The 19,866-nt window shown below is 39.3% G+C and overlaps 1 protein-coding gene across 3 annotated transcripts in view; it reads right to left on the bottom strand.

Annotated features, from left to right (window-relative positions):
• The window catches only part of ORC5 (origin recognition complex subunit 5), an 89,408-nt gene that overhangs the window by 49,474 nt on the left and 20,068 nt on the right, over window positions 1-19,866 (bottom strand). For all 3 annotated transcript variants that reach the window (XM_063134183.1, XM_063134186.1, XM_063134185.1), the window contains exons 6-13: window positions 17,773-17,884; window positions 14,138-14,268; window positions 12,891-12,939; window positions 10,980-11,070; window positions 9,504-9,556; window positions 9,144-9,256; window positions 5,421-5,468; window positions 1,860-1,970 (exon numbers count right to left, since the gene is read on the bottom strand). In XM_063134183.1, coding sequence (XP_062990253.1) covers window positions 1,860-1,970; window positions 5,421-5,468; window positions 9,144-9,256; window positions 9,504-9,556; window positions 10,980-11,070; window positions 12,891-12,939; window positions 14,138-14,268; window positions 17,773-17,884 — 708 coding nt within the window. The remainder of the gene's footprint in view (window positions 1-1,859; window positions 1,971-5,420; window positions 5,469-9,143; window positions 9,257-9,503; window positions 9,557-10,979; window positions 11,071-12,890; window positions 12,940-14,137; window positions 14,269-17,772; window positions 17,885-19,866) is intronic.

Genomic DNA, 19,866 nt, shown 5'->3' with positions numbered 1-19,866 from the left:
ATGCTGTTTCTAGGTGGTTATCCAATACCTTGCAAAAGCCTAGAGAATGGGCTGGTTAAGCATATGCTTTGAATGCAGAAGATCTCAGGTTCAATCAATTGTACCTTTAGGTAAAAAACATCAAGTAAAGGGCTGGAAAAACCTCTGCCTGAATAGACAGTAGGGAACTATATTGATGGCCTAGTATAAGGCATTTCCTTTTAATTATTACACAGACAATTCCTCTGTCCACTGAACACAGTTTGGGAGGTGGCCTTGGGTGTGCTTAGGGCTGCCACTTCTATTGAAAATGAAAGGCAGACCTGTGCTATGATGGAACCCTTAGTTCCTGCAAGCCTGCTGTTGTTCATTAGGTTATGCTGCCATCTAGTGAAAATTCACTTAACAAAAATATCAAAATATTATTACACAGAGGATACTACACACAGGCTTCAAAAATAGGTAAGACTGAAAGGGTGGAGGGGGGGAAAGCAAAATCCAACCATCAAGGCAAAACCTACACACTGTAAGGAAAATTTGCAATGTTAAAGTTACTCATTTGAGAAAGAACAAAGCCTACTCTTACTGAGATGGTAAAAAACACAAACCAAGGCCTACATGTTGAACAAACTGGTGTCTTCATAATTACCTACCAATGTGTGTGTTTCATGGCAGACACTTGGGGAGCAGATGGCACAGACTATGATGCGCAGGCTCCTAAATTGCTTTGGGGATTTAAACCGTGAGTAGAGTGGGGAAAGGAGGATTGCTGGTCCTGGTAATGTTCTGTAGGATCCCACACTGAAGGAGGGGAGCAGTTAATATTTCAGTGCCAAGATGCAGTAGGGAAAAAGAGGAAAAGGAATGACTTGGCAAATTTTCTGTAGGTTACGAGGGGAGGAACAAGAGGAGGGGAATAAGGGGTTGTGTACTTTCTGGTGGCACTGGCCAACTATATCTGCTTGGTAAGAAGTGCTTAGTAGGGGGTTCCCCCATCTGGGCCAACCACATAAAACAAATCTTTTTTTTATGACATGGTATTTTTTGTATGACATGGTATCTGAAAGTCATGGTATTAGATGAGCTATGCTTTTTCTTTGGGGAAGAAAAGGGATGCTCTGGTGCCTGTCACAATGGTTGTGAATTAAGGTCATTTAATATTCTAGGGCATCCCAGAGGATACCACTTAATTTCATACAGACCTTTAGTTGGGGCTGCAACATATAAACACCCAGCGTATTTTTCACTAATATGACCCTGACTGCAGCTAACTGAACTTCATTGTTGTTGCAATGAAAAAGGCAACAGCCAAGATACATGGAAGCATGTGCAACCCTGGTTTTCTTAAACTACTTTTTCTTAAGCTAAGCCTTTTCCTTCTTCAATGCCATCACCCAAGATCCTGAAGATCTTTTATAAATTTGGTACAGTATAAAAGGTGGCTTATGGTTTAGAATTAAAGGACAATAAAATCCAAGTGTGTGCATATATCATCATGCAAGCATGCTATTTAGCTTGCTATTATATCTAAGTAATCAATAGCTACTGAACATAGCACAGACACAGATTTTATAGATCAACATGAACACAGCAGATGCGTGGCTGAAGTTTGCATTGAGAACATTCTAGAAGGGGCTGGTAGTATTTAGAATTCAAGCTTGCACCCAAAGCGTGGGGGTGGGGGAGGAGAACCATGAGCACAAACCCCTGGAACTTTCAGTTACTGACACATATTCAATTTCTCATTACGCATTTGAAATAACTTTCTGTGAATGGTTAATTAGGACACAACACAAGTAACAACCCAAGCTTGTGATTGTTGTGAAAAGAAAACTCGGTAAAATGTCATCTGAACCCAAGCACAAAAGAATTTAACTCACCTGGGAAAATATATTTGCAGTTGGAGCAACTCTGCTGTCAACAATGCTGTATAATATTGCCAACAATCTGTCCAAAGGGAACGGTTTTGGCCCAAGAAGGTGGTTGCTGGTCTGTAAAAAAGAAAGGAAAAAAAGATTTTCATTAGCTGGATTTTCTTGGAATATAGCAGACTGAGGTATTATTTACTTTATTTTTTAAAGATGGTGGTACATTTTTTGCATTGCCTACTAAGAAGAAGGCGTTATGAAGCTCAGTGGGACCTCATCCCAGGTAAGTGTATAGGATTGTGGTCTCAATTTCCTATCTTAAAAATTATTTGTTAATTCTGCAGAGCGCTATCTGTTCATTTAATTTACTGCTTGGTTGATCACACGTTTACTGAATGTCAATTACTAACTAGCAATTGAATATGCTTTAACCATAGAATTTTCCCACTCAAGCGTCGTAAAAAAAAAAATCAAACACTTTCCATTCATCACAGGATCACATAAAAGTAAAGAGGACATTTGAATTAATCAGATATGCCTTTCAGATTAATGAGAACAAGCAAAGGAGAACAGTAGTACACAAATTCATTCCCTTCTCTTCCCATGTAAGGTGCATTACGATCAATTAAATCCTACAGGAGGGTCCCTAGATTCCTTTCTGCCATTTCCCACCTTAAATTATTACAAGTTCCTAATGATCACACTTCCATCTGGTATGATCTGGTACAACCATGGTAGAGCTACATTCAGCCAAAAGGAATTTCTCTTACAGCACAGAGAGATACCGAGGAAAAGGGCCACGTTCCTAGGAATAAATATTTCAGCCAGAGGAATACATATTCCTCTACACAGTTAGGTTTAGCTGTATACAGCATCTTCCTTCAGCTTCAACATTAAAATAATTAAAGAATTTGTAGAATAACACTGTTAAACAAAAACTGAACACACGTTTTCCAGAACGTGAGAAATTCAAAGCGGCTGAGCAGCTTTACTCACTGACACACGTCCCTTGCAACCTTGCCCTTAAATAGATACCCATGTCTCTTCCTGATCACAAGCTTTAAAAGAATCACATACCAAAAGTATGCATAACTGGCTAAGCTTTTGGGTGAAAGGATAGACTCAGCACTTGGACTGCAATGTGGGTTTTTAAAATCCCACATATAGTTTTCTAAGATCTTTATTCTGGTATTTGCCAGGATGTATTTTTTTGCAAGAAGACAGTCCAGTTATTTCACTGTTCTAAGCCTAATTTCCTCTCATATGGATTTTTGGGGGAAGGGGAAGGAGAGAAAACCAAGGAACATTGTTTTTGTTCAACCAGAGCTCCCTTGAGCTTGGACCTGACAGGAAACACTGATAACTTTAAAAGTAGAAATGAAAACTTCAATTTTTCTCATGGTTGCACCAGAGGAGGAAGAGCACAAGCCCAATGCTCATGCATATAATACTAAACCATAGTTTAATGTTATATCTGAAAAGGCCCATGGAGGACACCATGAATTTAGATGTCCAGGAGACTGATAATTTAGGTTCAAGTAATTAGAATTGCAAGAGGTTTGTTTTACACTTAATTTAAGAACAGATTATGGGGTGACTTGAATGCAAGGCTCTGTACACATCCAAAAATCGGGTGAGCATCTAGAAATGTGTACTAATGTCCTTATAATAAAAAACAATGAGAAACTTTAGCAAAATCATATAGGTTTATAAACTGGGGGAGGGGGGTGGAGAAAGTCAGCAACTGTTCCAACCCAGTTATTGTATGGTCACTGTATTGCAAATACTTATTTAATTAGAGAAGCATCAAACTGCAGACGTGGGAAACATTTCTTCTTCACATAAACCAGTATTTCATTTCAACTTCCCTTTTTGCAATGCACATTGATTAATGTTTTTCTCTTCCTAACAGCACAGCTGGGATTAGAGGGAGGATTGCAGTAGGGTAAGCATCTATCTCAATAACAACTTCAGCATTTCTGCTGTGCAAGTTATTAGCAAGATACAACAACCCTTCAATCTTAAATTTTAGGCAATGGTCTAAACTATCCAGAAAGGATTTCTAATGTTAGCCGTATTATACATTCCTCGGTCTATAGAAACTGTACCAGGTGTTTATTCTGCTACTGAAGCACAGGATGAAGCGAAGAGATAGGGAGGGCACTGAAGCCTTGTCAGCCTCTGACCACAAGAACACGTGCATCTGTGGAATTCTATATGTATGCCTGGAAGGTTTTTTGGGGGGGCGGGGGTCTTTTCCCACTCCGAAGAGACATGCCACAGCTCAAACTAAAAAGAGCTTCTATCTTCAGCAATGGAAACTGTTGCAGCAAAAACAAAGCCACACCTGTTTCACACAAACGCATGTCACATCTTGTCCTGATTATATTCTATGGTAAATTTCATGATAATCTGTTTTTAAGCATACACTAGAATGCTCCTGAATTTGGAAACTCTTCTAGTCCGTTTAACCAAAACTTATTGAGGGCAACACTAAATTTAGCCAAGCTAATTCCAGCGCTATTATGTACAGGATCCTTAGATTGTCTTTTGAACCAGCAAATCGGGGAAGAAGCTCCTCATCTTCGACCTCCAGTGCTTTTAAGAAAATCTGCCCAGAGTGCCCCGTCCTAGCATTCATATCCCCCATAATAATCAATTCTGCTACCGGGTATTTACTTTCTAGATCCTCAATACAGACCAGAAGGTCTTCCCAGTATTGGGATTGCTGGTTAGTGTTAAGGGGTGATGGAACGTACACATTTACACAGATTAATTGGACGTCCAGCAAAGCTATAGATGTAGCCTGCACTTTACAAGAGCCCGAGATTATCTCCATCTGTCTTGATTACAGATAATGCAACATTTTCAAGCATTTCCCCTCCCCCTGCAGATAATAGGGTCCGTATAATGTCAGATCCCGCAGATCCTTGACAAATTGATAAGATCTTTTCCAAATATCTCTGCCGTTGGCATACGTGAAGAGGACATATGTTCCAGGGTCTCAATACAACCCCCACTACATAAACATAGCCTAGCTGAATATGGTAGCCAGAACAGAGAGAACTAAGCCAGCTACCTCTCTGTGCTCGGAAACCTAAGCATGGAGATGGGGGAAAGGGGTGGTCCCGGGAGCGAGGAAGGCGGGGAGACAAGGGAAGCTGCCATACGCAGCTTCCTATACTCGGCCCAATCCTCCTTCCCTTCTGCTCTGAAGTGCTGCAGCTAGCAAAATGGCAGGGCACAGAGGTGAGGACTGCTTCCATACTCCGGCTACCCTGCATTAAGATACTTTATTTGCTCACTATGTAATGACTTACCAAAGACCAGGAGCCACACCCAGAGGCATGATGGAATAGTTAGCAGGGGGATTAGTACTGTCTACCATACTAGCAGGCTGAATTGCACAATGTAGAGTGCTAGTTTGTCTGGAGGATGTTAAGATTTTTTTTTGTATGGTTTGTGGTTGTATTATGCCAATAAAGGTATATTGATTGATTGATTGATTGACTAGAATGCAGAGAATCTATACATTGATATCTATATACATTTCAGGAACAGAAAGCTGAATACCTTTTCATGTTTCTTCTGAAAGTTTTTCTTCTTAATTTTTCCATGATGCTGGCAAATGGAAAGAAATAGACATTAGTGAAATAGTAAATTAACAACGTTATATAATCTTATAGGAGAAAAGACCAGTACTATTTCACATCTCACATCTAGAGTAGAACTACTATACTTCTGCGTACATACTTCACTCAGGATTATTTTTATTTATTCTTCATAAACTCTATTTGTGGAGCAACAATGCTGAACTACAGCCCTGAATTTCGTAGGCCTATAGCATTTCAACAATGATTGACAGTGTACACATCACTGGAAACATATAATGTTTATAAAAATGATTAATTGGAGGGGGAAATAAAAAATAAAGATTAGAAAACCATTACCCGCAAACCAATCTGAAAAACCATTTCCTTGGTTTAATTTTATTTATTATATTTCTATACTGCCCAACAGCCCAAGCTCTCTGAGCAGTTCACAAAATAAAGCTTAATGTAAAGATCTTTTAATTTTAAAAAAAAGGAAACAAAAAGCAAAGTAAAAACACAGCAGCAGTGCAAGATCTAAAAAGCACTAGCATTTAAATCTAAAAAGCACTAAGTCTTGAGTAATGCAAAGGGCTTCCCCTGGTGCCAGGAAGGCCACAGCATAGGACCAGGCAAGCCTCCTTCATGAGGGCTTCCACAGTCAGGGTGCCACCACTGAAAAGACCCTCTCCTTAGTAGCCACTCACCTCAGTTCTTCCATTTAAAACATGTATCTCTCCCTTTTCCAACTATTAGAACAGCTACACAAAGAGCTGGGAGAAAGTATTTTTCTTTCCATCAACTGACAAGATAAAGCACCTACTAGTCTACTTTAAAAATGCTGGCAACAGTTCCTTGCTACTTTATCAAGTCTAGGTAAAGAAAAACTGTTTTGGCCACAGAGCCAAAAATCACTTCAGCCGATTTTGGGCCCTGTTCAAAATAGCAATTGATGCCTGGCTGGCAGGGGTAATTACTTTGGAGTGTTGCCAAGCAACTGCCTGTAGCACCCACCACCCACATGAGGAGTTGCTTCAGATTTTGATAAATGATTATCTATACTAAACCAAATTGTTATCTTTCTGTGTATTTTTGTTATTATAAAGACTGAATATATTCATAAAGTTAGAAAAAAGAACAGGAATTACATATAAACTGTCACATTTATATTTACATATACATTTTATACCCTAGTCTAACATCATTATAAAATAAGCATAATAATAAAAGGAACATCCTAAAATACTTCATTAAATCCTATCAATTATTGAGCCTTAATTTATGCTTTCTCTCCCAGTAATGGAAAAAACTCCCACTTTTCTAATGTCCTCAATTTAGCTGATTTTCCCTTTTATAAATGTTAGATTATATGCTAGTTTTAAGCACATCATAATTTATCAACATCTCTCTTCACATTGCCATATGGGCAGAATTCCCTTTCTTTCCCAGTATCGACATATTAAAAATGTTAGGCATGAAAAATTAATTCAACTTCATAACCTGAACTAATCTAAAATCAGTACACATAGGAATTATCACTATAATTTACCTAATTTTAGTTATTACTAGGAACATGGGAAACTGCCTTATACTGATGATTGGTGCCTACACTGTCATCTTATCGGCGCCAGGTTAGGTCTGTCCTTTACTCCCAGGCGTTTAATGGCATGTGATGGGTCATTTATGCCCTGCCATCTAAACAGGTCTAGTATTCTATTGAAACTGTTTTTAGCCCTCTATATTGCTCTAAATTTTGTATATTAATATTTTTATTCTGTATTTTATTATCTTATGATTTGTTGTAAACCACCCAGAGAGCTTTGGTTATCGGGTGGTACAGAAATCAAATAAATAATAATAATAGGTCCAACGAACTCAATACTATCTACACAGGCCTGGTTTGCATGTAACAACAATCCAGATTATGGGTTGAGTATGGATTATTGTTGAATTGTGGATTGTAATTATGTATGAACCCTGCATTATGCTTTAACTATGGGCTATTAACCAAGAACAACCCAGAAAGAAAAGCCATCGTTTGTTACCAGATTGTGAGCTCTGGGTTGTTCATGGTTAAACTATAGTTAAACTAGTTTAACTATAGACCCATAGTTAAACTATAGTGCAGGGTTCGCATGTAACGACAATCCATAATTCAAGGATAACCCATACTCAACCCGTACTGTGGGTTGTTGTTACGTGCAAAACAGGTCATGGACTGGCAGTCGTTTTCCAGTTTCAGGCAAGAACCTTTTTCTCCACCTTACCTGGAGATCTTAGGGATTGAATTTGAAATGTTTGAATACAAGGCATGTGCTCTACTACTGATCCCTTCCCTTATCATTTTCCTAAAGTGCATATGACATTGGCTTGGAAGACACATCTGGATACAATTATTTCAATCTCCATGAAGTAAAATGCCAACATGCTAAAACCTTATAATTCTCAGCAAGGCTGCCACAAGGTGATAGCTTGCTTCTATTCCATACATATGTCCAAACCTCCTCTGATATTCTGTATTCAAAATCATGCTTCAGAAATTCTCAAATTCTGTCCTCCCCATCCCTGTCAAGTTAACTTCTCTTATATCCATTGTCATAACATTCTTGCTCTATCCCAATGCCTGATTTTGTTTGCATTAAAATAACTTTCCATCAAATAGCGTTTGCAGTGGCATCGGAAAAATAAAGTGCTCGTTTAACATGAGTTAGAGCAAAACAATCTATTGGAAAAGAGCATTAACACATTTAAAGAAGATCAGAAGAAAATGCAATTAAAAATGTCAAGGGGGATAGACACAGAGGACAAATGCGACTCCTACTTATGGTTTTCCCACAGGCATCACAGAAGTATCACAAAGGCGTATCCATATCACACAGCCCACACTGAATACTATAACGCAGATACAGGAGAGTACAAAAAAATGCAAATATGAAGTTTTATCATTTTGACCCGGTTTGAACATAATAGCAGCAAATTATTGTGGGTTAATTAATCCTCAATTTGCTATGGTGTGTGCCCAGCGTATACTGCTGCCATTTTGCATAATTGGTTGTTTCGAGAAGTGTGATCGCAGACACTGGTTACTTAGGTTAACTGTGGGGGGTTTAACCCACAAATAGACCACAGTTTCCAGGTTTGAATGCCATGAAGCAATCTCTGATCCGAAGCTGATTATGCCGGGACAAATTTGCCACCATTACGTCTGGACAAAGCCACTGACATATTTTATTAAAAATGTGCTGTGACATTGTTATGTTGTTATATTTATAAAAAGTGTAAAGACAAAAAGGGGCGTTAAGCAGGCCAATTTCTGTATATGTATGTGCTAGGGCCAAAAACATTATGGTTAGGCACGCCCAGACAGATTTGACTCCCCCCCACCCCCCCGGTGAACAGCTATCTTCTGTGTCTCATCATAAGCTGTTTTTGAAAGTTCCCTCAGTTTCAAAAGTAATTTGTCATGCAAAATTGGGGAGGGGGGTTGAAAAACAAATGCCCAGACCAAAGTTCTCCTAAGCATACAGAACTAGGCCCTCTTTAATCTTTTTATTTTGGATACTAGCCATGATTTATACTTTTTAGACATATACTACAAAATTCTTAAGAATATTAAAATCCACCTTTTTTCAATGTAAAATACAATTAAAGCAATGAGCTTGCATCCCTTCAGATAGCTTATAGCAAAAAGAACAAACGTTATTACCTTAACAAAGAACCTCTTATCTGTCCTGGCAGGGTTGTAAGAAGCAAGGTATGCAGCTATTAGAAGGAACTTGGAATAATATGGAAGTTCAACATGAGCATGGGCTGAAAGTCCTAGAAAAGACATGAGACAAAAAAATGTTATTCTGAATGCCAAACTTAAAAGTGAACATGGACCCCACGCACATACCATTCACAAGAGGAAAATACATATTATGGTTCTTTGCTGTCTTTTCAGTTTCTTTAAGCTGTTGGCATACTTGCAAAAGCTTACTAAGAGACAGCTATTGAATTGCTCTCATTTATATGGGTATTTTATCATCAATAATTAACACTACAGAACTATTGCCTCCACACGTACCTTTTAGTTGCCCAGGTTCTCCATTATCTTGCTGTAATTGTTCCCACTGGGAGCTAAAAGACAAGGCAGCCATTTAAGGTAATGTATTTGCTATGCCTAAAAGCAGGACAGTTATGAGTTTAAGCTGTAAAAGCTGGATGCATTTGTGATACCTTTTTACTAAATGGAGTAACACTATTAAACTGTTTAAAAGTATATGGAGAACATGAACAAATACACTAGATTTTTCTACTAAATAATCGGTTACCCAGACAGACATGCAAAACCCAGAGTTATAACTTTGTTCTTTGCTTTGGTCACCAATAGGTGGAGCATTGGCTAAATCTTACACAAGAATGGTCCCACCTTACCTATACACAAGTACCACTCATGCCTCATTAGAGCCTTGGAGTGGTACAGTGGCTAAGGATATGTTAGGAAGTCCCCAGTTCAAGTCCCCCACTTAAGCCATGAGCTCACAAAGTGATCCTATGAAAGCCACCTCCTCTCAGCCTCTCTCTTGCAATGTGGAGATATTACTAATTTTATTTATTTATTTATTTATTTATTTATTTACCTACCATGTACAGTTTTTGTAAGCATTACTGATCTAATATATGTGAAGTGTTTTGAATATTCAAAAGGCACTATATAAATACCATTATTTAGCATGCTGGCTAAAGAACCCATATCAGCATTCAACTTTGTAAATGAAATAACTATATGAGTGACTAGGCATTTCATTCTCTCAGCTAACTCCAACCTGGATAGGTAACATTAGTTTTTGAACTTGGCCATTTCTATTAAATCCTCTATGATTACTTGTCTTTTTAGTAGCTAACTGTCCGCTCAGTGTTTTTGTATGTAACTTTTGTTGGAATGGCCTATTGACTGCAATAAATTGTTGTTGTTGTTGGTAACACTAAGGAAAGATGGAAACCCATCCCTCAAATATAAGTAACCTCGGATGAGAAACTTCATCTTGCCGGGGGAGTGTGGGGTGGTGGTGGAATCTATCCCACAACCCTGGAATTCATATTTATGGTGTGCAGTGCTAAATACTGTAACAATTATTTAAATTAAAATGGATAAAGGTTAAGTCTGGGTAAAACAGAATTATCAGCTACAATCAGTTGTTTAAAGAAAGCTTGTGCCAAGATTAAGTTTATCCCCAGAACAAAAAGCTAAAAATATTGTATAACTTGTTTCTAAATCACCTTAACACACTGATAATTCTTAGAGGGATTTTTTTTAAAAGCATAAATATTAATAGACCTTATCAGGGTAAAGGTAACTATTAACAGTGTGACCCTGACACACTGGGGAGGGCAACAAAGTCCTCTTTTGCTGATCAGCCTGCTCCCTAACATACTATTCTCAGAGGAGCATGCAAATGTACAACCCCGCTCCCAGCACACACCTTCAGCATGAGGTGTTATTCAGGGGAAGCCTTACCACTGAATCCTACCGATTATATAAAGGGAAGAGGACAGTTACCTTGATATTTCCCGCAAATAAACAGTCTGCATAGCTTTCTTCAAGTGGGATTCAATATTTTTCCAAAGTCGGCGTGTGTCACGTTCATTTGCTACATTGCATAAAGACAGACACACACACAGTATTAATTTGAGATGAACTTTGAAAAGTGACTGGGTGATACTACGATTGTTGTTGGACTCCATACAGGATAATACGATAAGAAGCGCAATGTTTCTTTTGAGACCCTGGTACTGAAGATATTCCGTAGTTTAATGATACGAATAACTGTTCAACTGCAAATGTAAGAATGTTACATATGATAACATTCTTTGATAATCTGTGACTAATTCTTTGATGGCCACGTGCAGACAAAACACTGCCCAATCAAAGATGTGACGTGGCGCACAGAATCACATGCTCCCCCCACTCTCCAGTTTTTCTCACTCTTTTTCTCTCATGCAACCATTCCTTCCTCTCTCATTCCTTCCTTCTTAATTTTGGAACTAAGTATGATTAGCACTATATCTGTACTAATGTTGCTGCTAACCACAGCATGAGCCCACAAGCCACGCTTGATGCTTTAATCACAGGTAAGTGACTGGGCGCAGTGATATATCTGCACCTAGCCATCAAGAAATATGGGCAGAACGGAAGTCCAGATCACAGTTTGCAAACCCACACAACATACTACATACATTGAATAAATGTTGAGTACATATATATTGAGTAAATATTAACTATAACCTATCCTATCATTACAAATATAATCTTTCTTAACATATAAGTGCACCTCCCATCTCGGGATCTATTCCTGCTTCCAAAATCTCATACTTTCTTCCGCTGGCGGTTTCCCACTTCCCTTAGAAAACACAAATATTAGGAACTGTTTCCAAATTCCTTCAAACTCATTTATTTTCGTTATACCTTTCCTCCACTTAATATCACAAGTCAATTTATCATTAATAGCTATATCCCAAACTTCTTTATACCATTCTTCAATAGAATATTCCCCCTGAATCTTCCAGTTCCTAGCTACCATCAATCGTGCTGCAGTCAGCAAACTTGATATCAATTCTTTAATTTCTTTTCCACATTTTAAATCTTCAAATAGTGACAGTAATGCATTTTTTGCTGTTTGTTCTATTTTCATTCCCACTATTTCTTCAATTTCAAAAAACACCTTCTTCCATAATCTTTGTACATATTTGCATTCCCACCACATATGTAAATACGTTCCTTTTTCCCCACAACCTCTCCAACAATTTGCTGAATGCTGATTATTTATCTTATTCAATCTAATCGGGGTTAGGTACCGCCTCCATAAAATTTTAAAATAATTCTCTTTTACTCTCACTGACATACTTCTCAACACTCTTTGTTTCCCCAGTCCCTCCCAGCTCTGTCGCCCTATCTGTACTTTCAAATCTATCTCCCATACCGTTTTTCCTGAGCTATCCATTAGCCCCTTTTCTAACAATATTTTATATATTTCGCTCATTAACCCTTTTAAGACTAAACTTCCTCCTTTACATTTTTCCTTTTTAACTATTAACTCCTCAAACTTTGTCATTTCTCTACAAACTCTATTTTCTTTAATCCACTTTTTATTCCATTGTTCTAATTGCCTATGCAAACCCACTTTTAATTGTGGTTGCAAACTGTGGTTGGGGAGATAAGACATAATACTAATAAACAGTAAACTGCAAAAATGAATTCCATGTGAATGAGGTGGAGGGATGAGGGGGGTGGAAGAAGAATGTATTAGCCCAAATGCTGCTCCTGGTTTGCTAATCACAGTTAGGCAACTGGGCAGCATTACATTTGCGTCAGGCTGATGAGAAATGCATATTGACTCAGACCAGGATATGCTCTTTACTTTGTAAAGAGGACTACAATCCACTATTTACTCATAGAAAGTAGAACACTCACCCTCTCCTTGGAGCACGGGCTCACAATATTTAGAAAAATTGAGTGCAGCCTACGAGCAGAGAGAGAGATATGTATTAGTATCATTCCAAGTTTGAAATTCTCATGTCCCTGGCAACTGAAAGGATGCAGACTTCACCAAGGGCAGGTTCGTACAATCCTGGAGGGGAAATAAGCCATTGCGGCTTATTTTCTATACCTGTGCATATTCTAGGGTTTCTGGGTGGTTTGTAAACTAACCCAGCCCACCATCACTGGGTTTGAACATCATGACAATCGACACCTAGCAAGTGTAATTATGCTAATTAAGCAGCATGTATGGGGAGGAGAAATAATCCACGGTGATTTATTTTCCCTCCATTATTGTGCGAACCCAGCCCTTGGGTCATCCTGTTCTGTTATAAAAAGATGCCACTATTTTCCCTATAAGAGCTATCCCAGCTCTCCAACCTTGAAAAAAAAAAAGCCTGTTCACAATTACATGGAGAATAAAAAGTGAAAGGGATGGATCGATAGATGGATGGTCAGTTCAAGAGAGCTGGGAAAATTGAAATCAATCGTGACTGGCATGGACAAACAGGCAGTTTACTGTCACCTGCTTACTTCACAGTCCTAGACGGGCAGACAAATTTTAAGAGGTATAAATCATCCCTTTCTCTTGTTAGAGAACCTCAAAGTAAGCAATGAGAGCCGTGGAGTGATAGGAAGTTAATCCACCTTTCAGTTATCAGTATGAGCCCAGTGATTTGGGGCTTTGAAAACACACATTTAAAATAGCCTCCATTGTAAGAATTACATTTGTACATGATATGCGGTCAAAAGATCCTCACCTCTGGCCTGGTGAGGATCTCTTAACCATGGTTAAGAGATTGGAAGTTGCCTGCAAGCTTCCATGCTCACTCCCCTCTGCATGAATTTCCCTCCCCAGCATTAAGGCTCCACTTGCATTAAGTAGGGGCTACCATTAAACAGGGGTTGGGAACCAGCTTCAAAAGCTGGCACTGGTTTTTTGATACGGCTAGGGAGGGGCGGTGGTGCTGTTCTACAAAAAGAAGGTAAAGTTCTACTGGGCATGCACAAGCCCTTTGGGCTTTGCCCCCTATTCTGTAGCTTTAACAATCTACATCTGGTTACATACTAAGGAACAGTTCCATTATATGCCAGTATAGGACATTTTGTGAATTCCAAAGCCAGCAGCAAAACTATGACCTCCACACTTATTCCGAAAAGGAGTTAAGAGATTCCCTCACCAGATGTCGTAGCTCCTTCAGGTCCCTGCAGACAGGATAGAAGACACCGAGCAGAATATTTATATATGCAGCATAAAAATCAAAGGAATACTCCGGAGGATGATCATGGGACAGAATCTTCTGTAGATGTCCTGTTTAAATAAAAAGCAGCGTGATTTTTCTTTAAAACTGATGAATGACTCATTGCATTGCTTGTGGGTTAAAAACAAAACAGAGAATTAGAATACTAGCTAGTGAGCAACGACCATAGGGTTTGTGATAGAGTCGGTTATTCCTTGCTGGCAGTTTCGCATTCACTACCTTCTAACTAGCTCTGGAAAATCCAGGAGTAGTTCCAAGTATGCCACCATATCCCATGTGAAAGAGTATCACATACCTATAGCTTCCAGCAGCTGAAAGTACATTAGTATCAGCAAGTAACGGGGCGCAGGGAAGGCCCTCAGCTCTGAGCTCTCCTCTGCAAAGGCCCACAGTCCAGTAACTAGGTCAGGGGCAAGGAAGCTCATTCAACCTGAGGACTGCATTCTACTGATGGGTGAGCTCAAAGGCAAAAGGGCTGGCGTCAAAAATACAAAAAATACCAGCATATTGTAATGTACAAAAGCTATGACAATAACTAAGCTTTAGGAGAAGCATTTCAACCTTTTAGAATTGGGGGGGGGGGGGATCTGCAGTGCACAACAGCCAGGATATCACCAAACTATCAGTGGTGGGGACAGAGGAAGGGGCCAACTTGGAAACCCTGGAGGGCCAGATTGGGACTCCAGGATGAACTGATTTGGCCCCTTCTAGTTCATGATTAAAGTTAAGAGTTACTTCTTTTGTTGTTCACACAGAAATAGTTTGCTTCATACAAAATGTCTACCATATCCCTTTACTCTCTGCAAGGTATATGGAAAAGCAACAGAGTTGTTCTCAGCCTCAATCAATGCTGCCATCTCTACTTTCATTTTAGTACCAGGGGAAAAAAACCTTTTAATTTCTCAAGTCCTTTTAATATTGTGCTTATTTCCACACTGGATATCAGTTGACTGATGTGTTTAAAATGTTGTAGACCTTGGGAAGGAGAAGGATCCCACAGAGGAAGCCCCAGCCTCCATGGGCCAGATGGATAGTCTCCGTGGGCCATACTAGGATGGGAGCGCTTTTGGGAAATATTATGGAAATGACCATATATAATATAACAGCTGTTATTTTATTTGCTAATGTGAAGTCTGGGGTTCATCAGGAGGATTTGGAAATGAATATTCATTTCTTAATGGATGACAGAATCATGATTAGCTATAAATGGAAAGCGACAACAACAACAACAAAACCTCCTGCTTTGAGAGAATGGATCTTGAGTGTTTGGGAAATATTTGCATGATAGAATTTACAAATATTATCAGAATTAAAGGTGGTAGACAGGGAAATAGGAGTTTTATTGGGAAATGGACTATCCTTGTGTTTTAGAATAACAAAGTGCAGGATAAGGTGCAACCATATGATTTATTGGGAATACTGTAAAATAAACAATGAAATGTGTATAATAAGCCTGACTTTTTTTCTTTGTTGATTATTTAAAACTGTATTCACTGAATTAACTGAATGAATTGATTTTCAATATATTTTGTAAATGGAAAAATAAGTAATAATGACAATAAAAAAGCAGGTGCTCAACTGGACTGCAGCAGAGGGGAAAGAGGTTAACCATCCCCTACCCCTGTACTCCCAAAGCAATTTGCCCCAAACAGTAGGAAAGTGGTGATGGGAATTAATTCCCTGCCCTTAACCTGCACTGCACTCTTGTTCCAGATCTCCCTCCACAGCTGCTATTTTAAAGGGGGAGGGGAACACACAAAAGTGGTGAACATGTATTTAAAGTCACAACTAGCTGGGCCCTGCTCCTAAAAAATTTACTGTGGTTGATCATTTAGGTTTAGTTTGTTTATTTATTTATTACATTTATATACCGCCCCATAGCCGAAGCTCTCTGGGCAGTTTACAAAAGTTAAAAACAGTGAACATTAAAAACAAATATACAAAACTTAAAACCATCAAAAGCATAAAAACAACAATATCCTTTTAAAACAATTATTCTGGGGTCAGTTAAAAACAAACTCAGCACATGTTGTTAACTGCCTGGGAGAAGAGAAAAGTTTTGACTTGGCGCCGAAAAGATAACAATGTTGGCGCCAGGTGAGCCTCGTTGGGGAGATCATTCCATAATTGGGGAGCCACCACTGAAAAGACCCTCTCCCTTGTTGCCATCCTCCGAGCTTACCTTGGAGTAGGCACTCAGAGGAGGACCTTAGATGTCGAACACAATGACTTAAAAATTCACAATAGTGTTTATCCAAACTATGAGAAAGAAAAATTCCTGAACCTTAATTCATCGTCAATCTGTAACTCACATGCTTTTAGGATAATAATCTCAGCAGCCCTATAAATATTTTAATTCAGCAGTTCTAATCTGACCAACTGGGTTCCCCTTCTGCTCCATTCTTCTTTCAAGCCTAGACTTTGGAAAGAAGAAGCCCCCCATTTCCCATCAGACCCGAGTTTCTAATTAAGAGTGTAATCCTATACCCATTTAGCTGGGAGTAAGCCCCATTGAAATGAGCAGACTTATAAAGGGATTGTATTGCTAGTAGTTCATTTATCTGCCATTTAATTTAGATTTTAAACTAAAGGTAGCTTTACATGTCTAAGGTAGCTTTTTAGATCTCAGCCATTGCAAATATAGATTTATTACTTCCAGCTGTACTATTGGAACATTTATTTCTTCTATCATAAGTTGTCACCCTGCACATGTGTTCTAATCATTATGCTACGTAAAACTTTAGATTTGCGCATCTTGCTTTACGTATTATTTGGTATACTGCAATATTTTTCTACAGTACTGTTTGTTGTGCAAATGCTTTTTCATTTACTTTAATCTCTACTAGTATCTCAATTGAATAATCTGTGACAAGGCCACAAACTGGGGTACTGTGAATTACTTCAGGAGTATTTTTTATGAGAGAGAATGTTCACGTACACAGTTATTTGCAGTGCGTGCAGTATCCTATTTGACACTACCACTAATGTAAATTACATTGCACTAGCATAAGTGACCTCTAGTACAACGCCCATAGCATTTGATGGAGCAATGGGTTAGCGGTAATATCAAATAGGGTACTGGCACAAACACATGTTGGCAATATTCTATTTGTGTGCGTTTGTGTCTGTGTTTACGAATATTCCAACAAGCAGTTTTTCAAAACCCACAAAATTGGATTTTATGATTCTGTTAAAAATCAAGTTCATCCTTTCAAGCAAGGATTTCTGAATTGCAGTGCAAGGGGAGGGGCAGCATACACACACACACACACTAAAGCTACTGTTCGTTCTTCAAAAGGAAGAAAGGAAGCATAAGAACTGACTTTTGGATCAAACCAACACCTGCCTAGTCCAGTATCCTCTTTGCAACAGTACTCAGACAGATGCTTCTGTAAGCTCCCAAGTGGGGATTGTGGGAGATGCCCCCCCCCGTGTCCCCCCAGCATCTGAACACCTCAGGTCTACTGCCCTTCTTCACAGAGACACATTTTAGCTATAATGGACAATAGCCACTGATAGACCAAATAATAACATCAGCACATGCTGCACGTTACCTATGCTGTAGTCTGGAAAATATAAAGGCAATGGCTCAAGGCATCCTGTATTTGGACGAAGAAGGTCCCATACAATTTCACTCAGGAGAACCACGGTCACATTCCTCTCCGTCTGGAGGGGAGGTGGGTTATTGGAGAAAGAGGGAAAAGAAATGACCTTGTCGTTACATTTTTAGTCACAGAAAAGCTTGTCAAGTTTGTTTAAAAGACTAAAATAAATTCATCTGATTCAGCATTTCATTGCAAATTATTTGCATAATCATGAGCCCTCAGGCAGCCTAATCAAGCTGCTAATAAACTTGCAGATTTATTTATTTAAAAAATCCGGATTCTTTTATTCCTCTGCATTATGAAAGGCTACATAGGGTTACACATCTTAATTGCCAGGGAGAACAATTTGTTTTTGTTTCAAAAAGCATGATACTTAAATTATTAAAACCTCAGGAGGATAAATGGATAGAGCTGATTACTTGGTCAGCCATTACGGCTTCTTTCATAATGTGAATATGGGTTCAATTTAGACCTAATGTTATCAAACTCCAAATCATGGCTGCCCTCCTTTCCTCTTATGCGGCAACGGAATTTACACACACTCACTCACCTCTTCTATGGTTTGCTGTAATCATAATTCAACGTTACATTTGCATTGGGGGCTATGAGTGTAAAACTGGTGTATTCCTAGACGATCTGTTGTTAGAAGTTGTGCGGGCAGTATAAAGTTGCCCCTGAGTTGTGTTTTGACAGTAAAGCACAGAAACCATGTTTTGAAGGGCATTTTGCACGTCGTGATTTTAAACAAACTTGATTAGCTCTAGCCATAATCAGCCCAATGCACATGTAATGCTAAAATACAGTTACAATAAACCTGGAGTCTCCAATGTAGAACCTGTGGGCACCACTGTGTGCATGGACACCTCCCTTGGCACCCACCAAGCTCCCTGCTCCTCCTGCTTTTATTTTGCTACATTTTAAAAATAAAAAATAAAAAAACTGACTAGGAGGCCGGCATGCTGCAAAGCGAAGCACCGGTCTCCAGCAGCATCTTATGTGCGTCCCAGAGGTATTTTTAGAGAAGAAAAATGGTGGGCGTTAGGAAATGTCCTGTGGAGCTAGAAGAGATGTGAAGAGCAGCCTGAGGATCTGGGGGTGGCAAGGGAGGTGTTTTTGTTATTGTGTGTGATCGATTGTGTGTGTGCACGCGCGCACATGCATGTTTGGATGATGATACTCACTCAACATTTCAAATGTGCCTACTGACCCAAAAAGGTTGGAGACCACTGGGCTACTGTAATATGCTCTTTATGGGGCTGCCTTTGAAAAGTGTTTGGAAGCTTGAGCCAATCCAGAATGCTGCAGTCATACTGTTAATTGGGGCCAATTACAGGGAGCCCGTGATTCCCTTGCTACAACATTTTCATTGGCTACCAGTCTGTTTCCAGACACAATTCTAAGTGCTGGTTATGACTGGGCTCCTTGAAAGATCACAATCTCTCATATGAGCCTGCCTTGCTTTTAAGATCCTCAGGAGAGACCCTTCTCTCAGTCCTGCTCCATCAGAGATGCATCTGGCAAAGACACAAGAGAGGGCCTTCTCAGTGGTTGCTCCCAAGCTCTGGAACTTCCTGCCAAGAGAGGCTAGGTTGGACTCCTCTCTGTTGTCTTTCTACCAGCAGGCAAAATCATTTTTATTCAGGCAGTCCTTTGGTGTGTAAGCTGCTCTGTCGCTTAATGGAGTTTTAATTAGTTGGTTGCTATTTCTTTTAACGTTGTGTTTTTAATTGTGTTCTTATGGATCTTTTGGGAGTCGAAAGCATCGGAAGGATACTTGGTTGCCTACCCTGCATAAGGCTACCAGGGTATGAAGGCAACACCTTGTGGGAGAATGCATCTTGCAAACACCTGTACAAATCTTGATAGACTCATCTCCAAGATAAAGCTCAAGTAAGAACATAAGAAGTGCCCTGATGCTGGATCACACCAAGGGTCCATCTAGTCCAGCGCTCTGTTCACACAGTGGCCAACCAGGTCTAGATCAGAGTACAGCCTCTCTCAGAAACCCACCCCAAGCTGGAAGTTAACCACCCTATTTCCTCA

The sequence above is a fragment of the Elgaria multicarinata genome, chromosome 9, assembly GCF_023053635.1.
Source record: "Elgaria multicarinata webbii isolate HBS135686 ecotype San Diego chromosome 9, rElgMul1.1.pri, whole genome shotgun sequence".
Lineage (NCBI taxonomy): Eukaryota > Metazoa > Chordata > Lepidosauria > Squamata > Anguidae > Elgaria > Elgaria multicarinata.
This window is presented reverse-complemented; position numbering and strand designations above follow the sequence as displayed.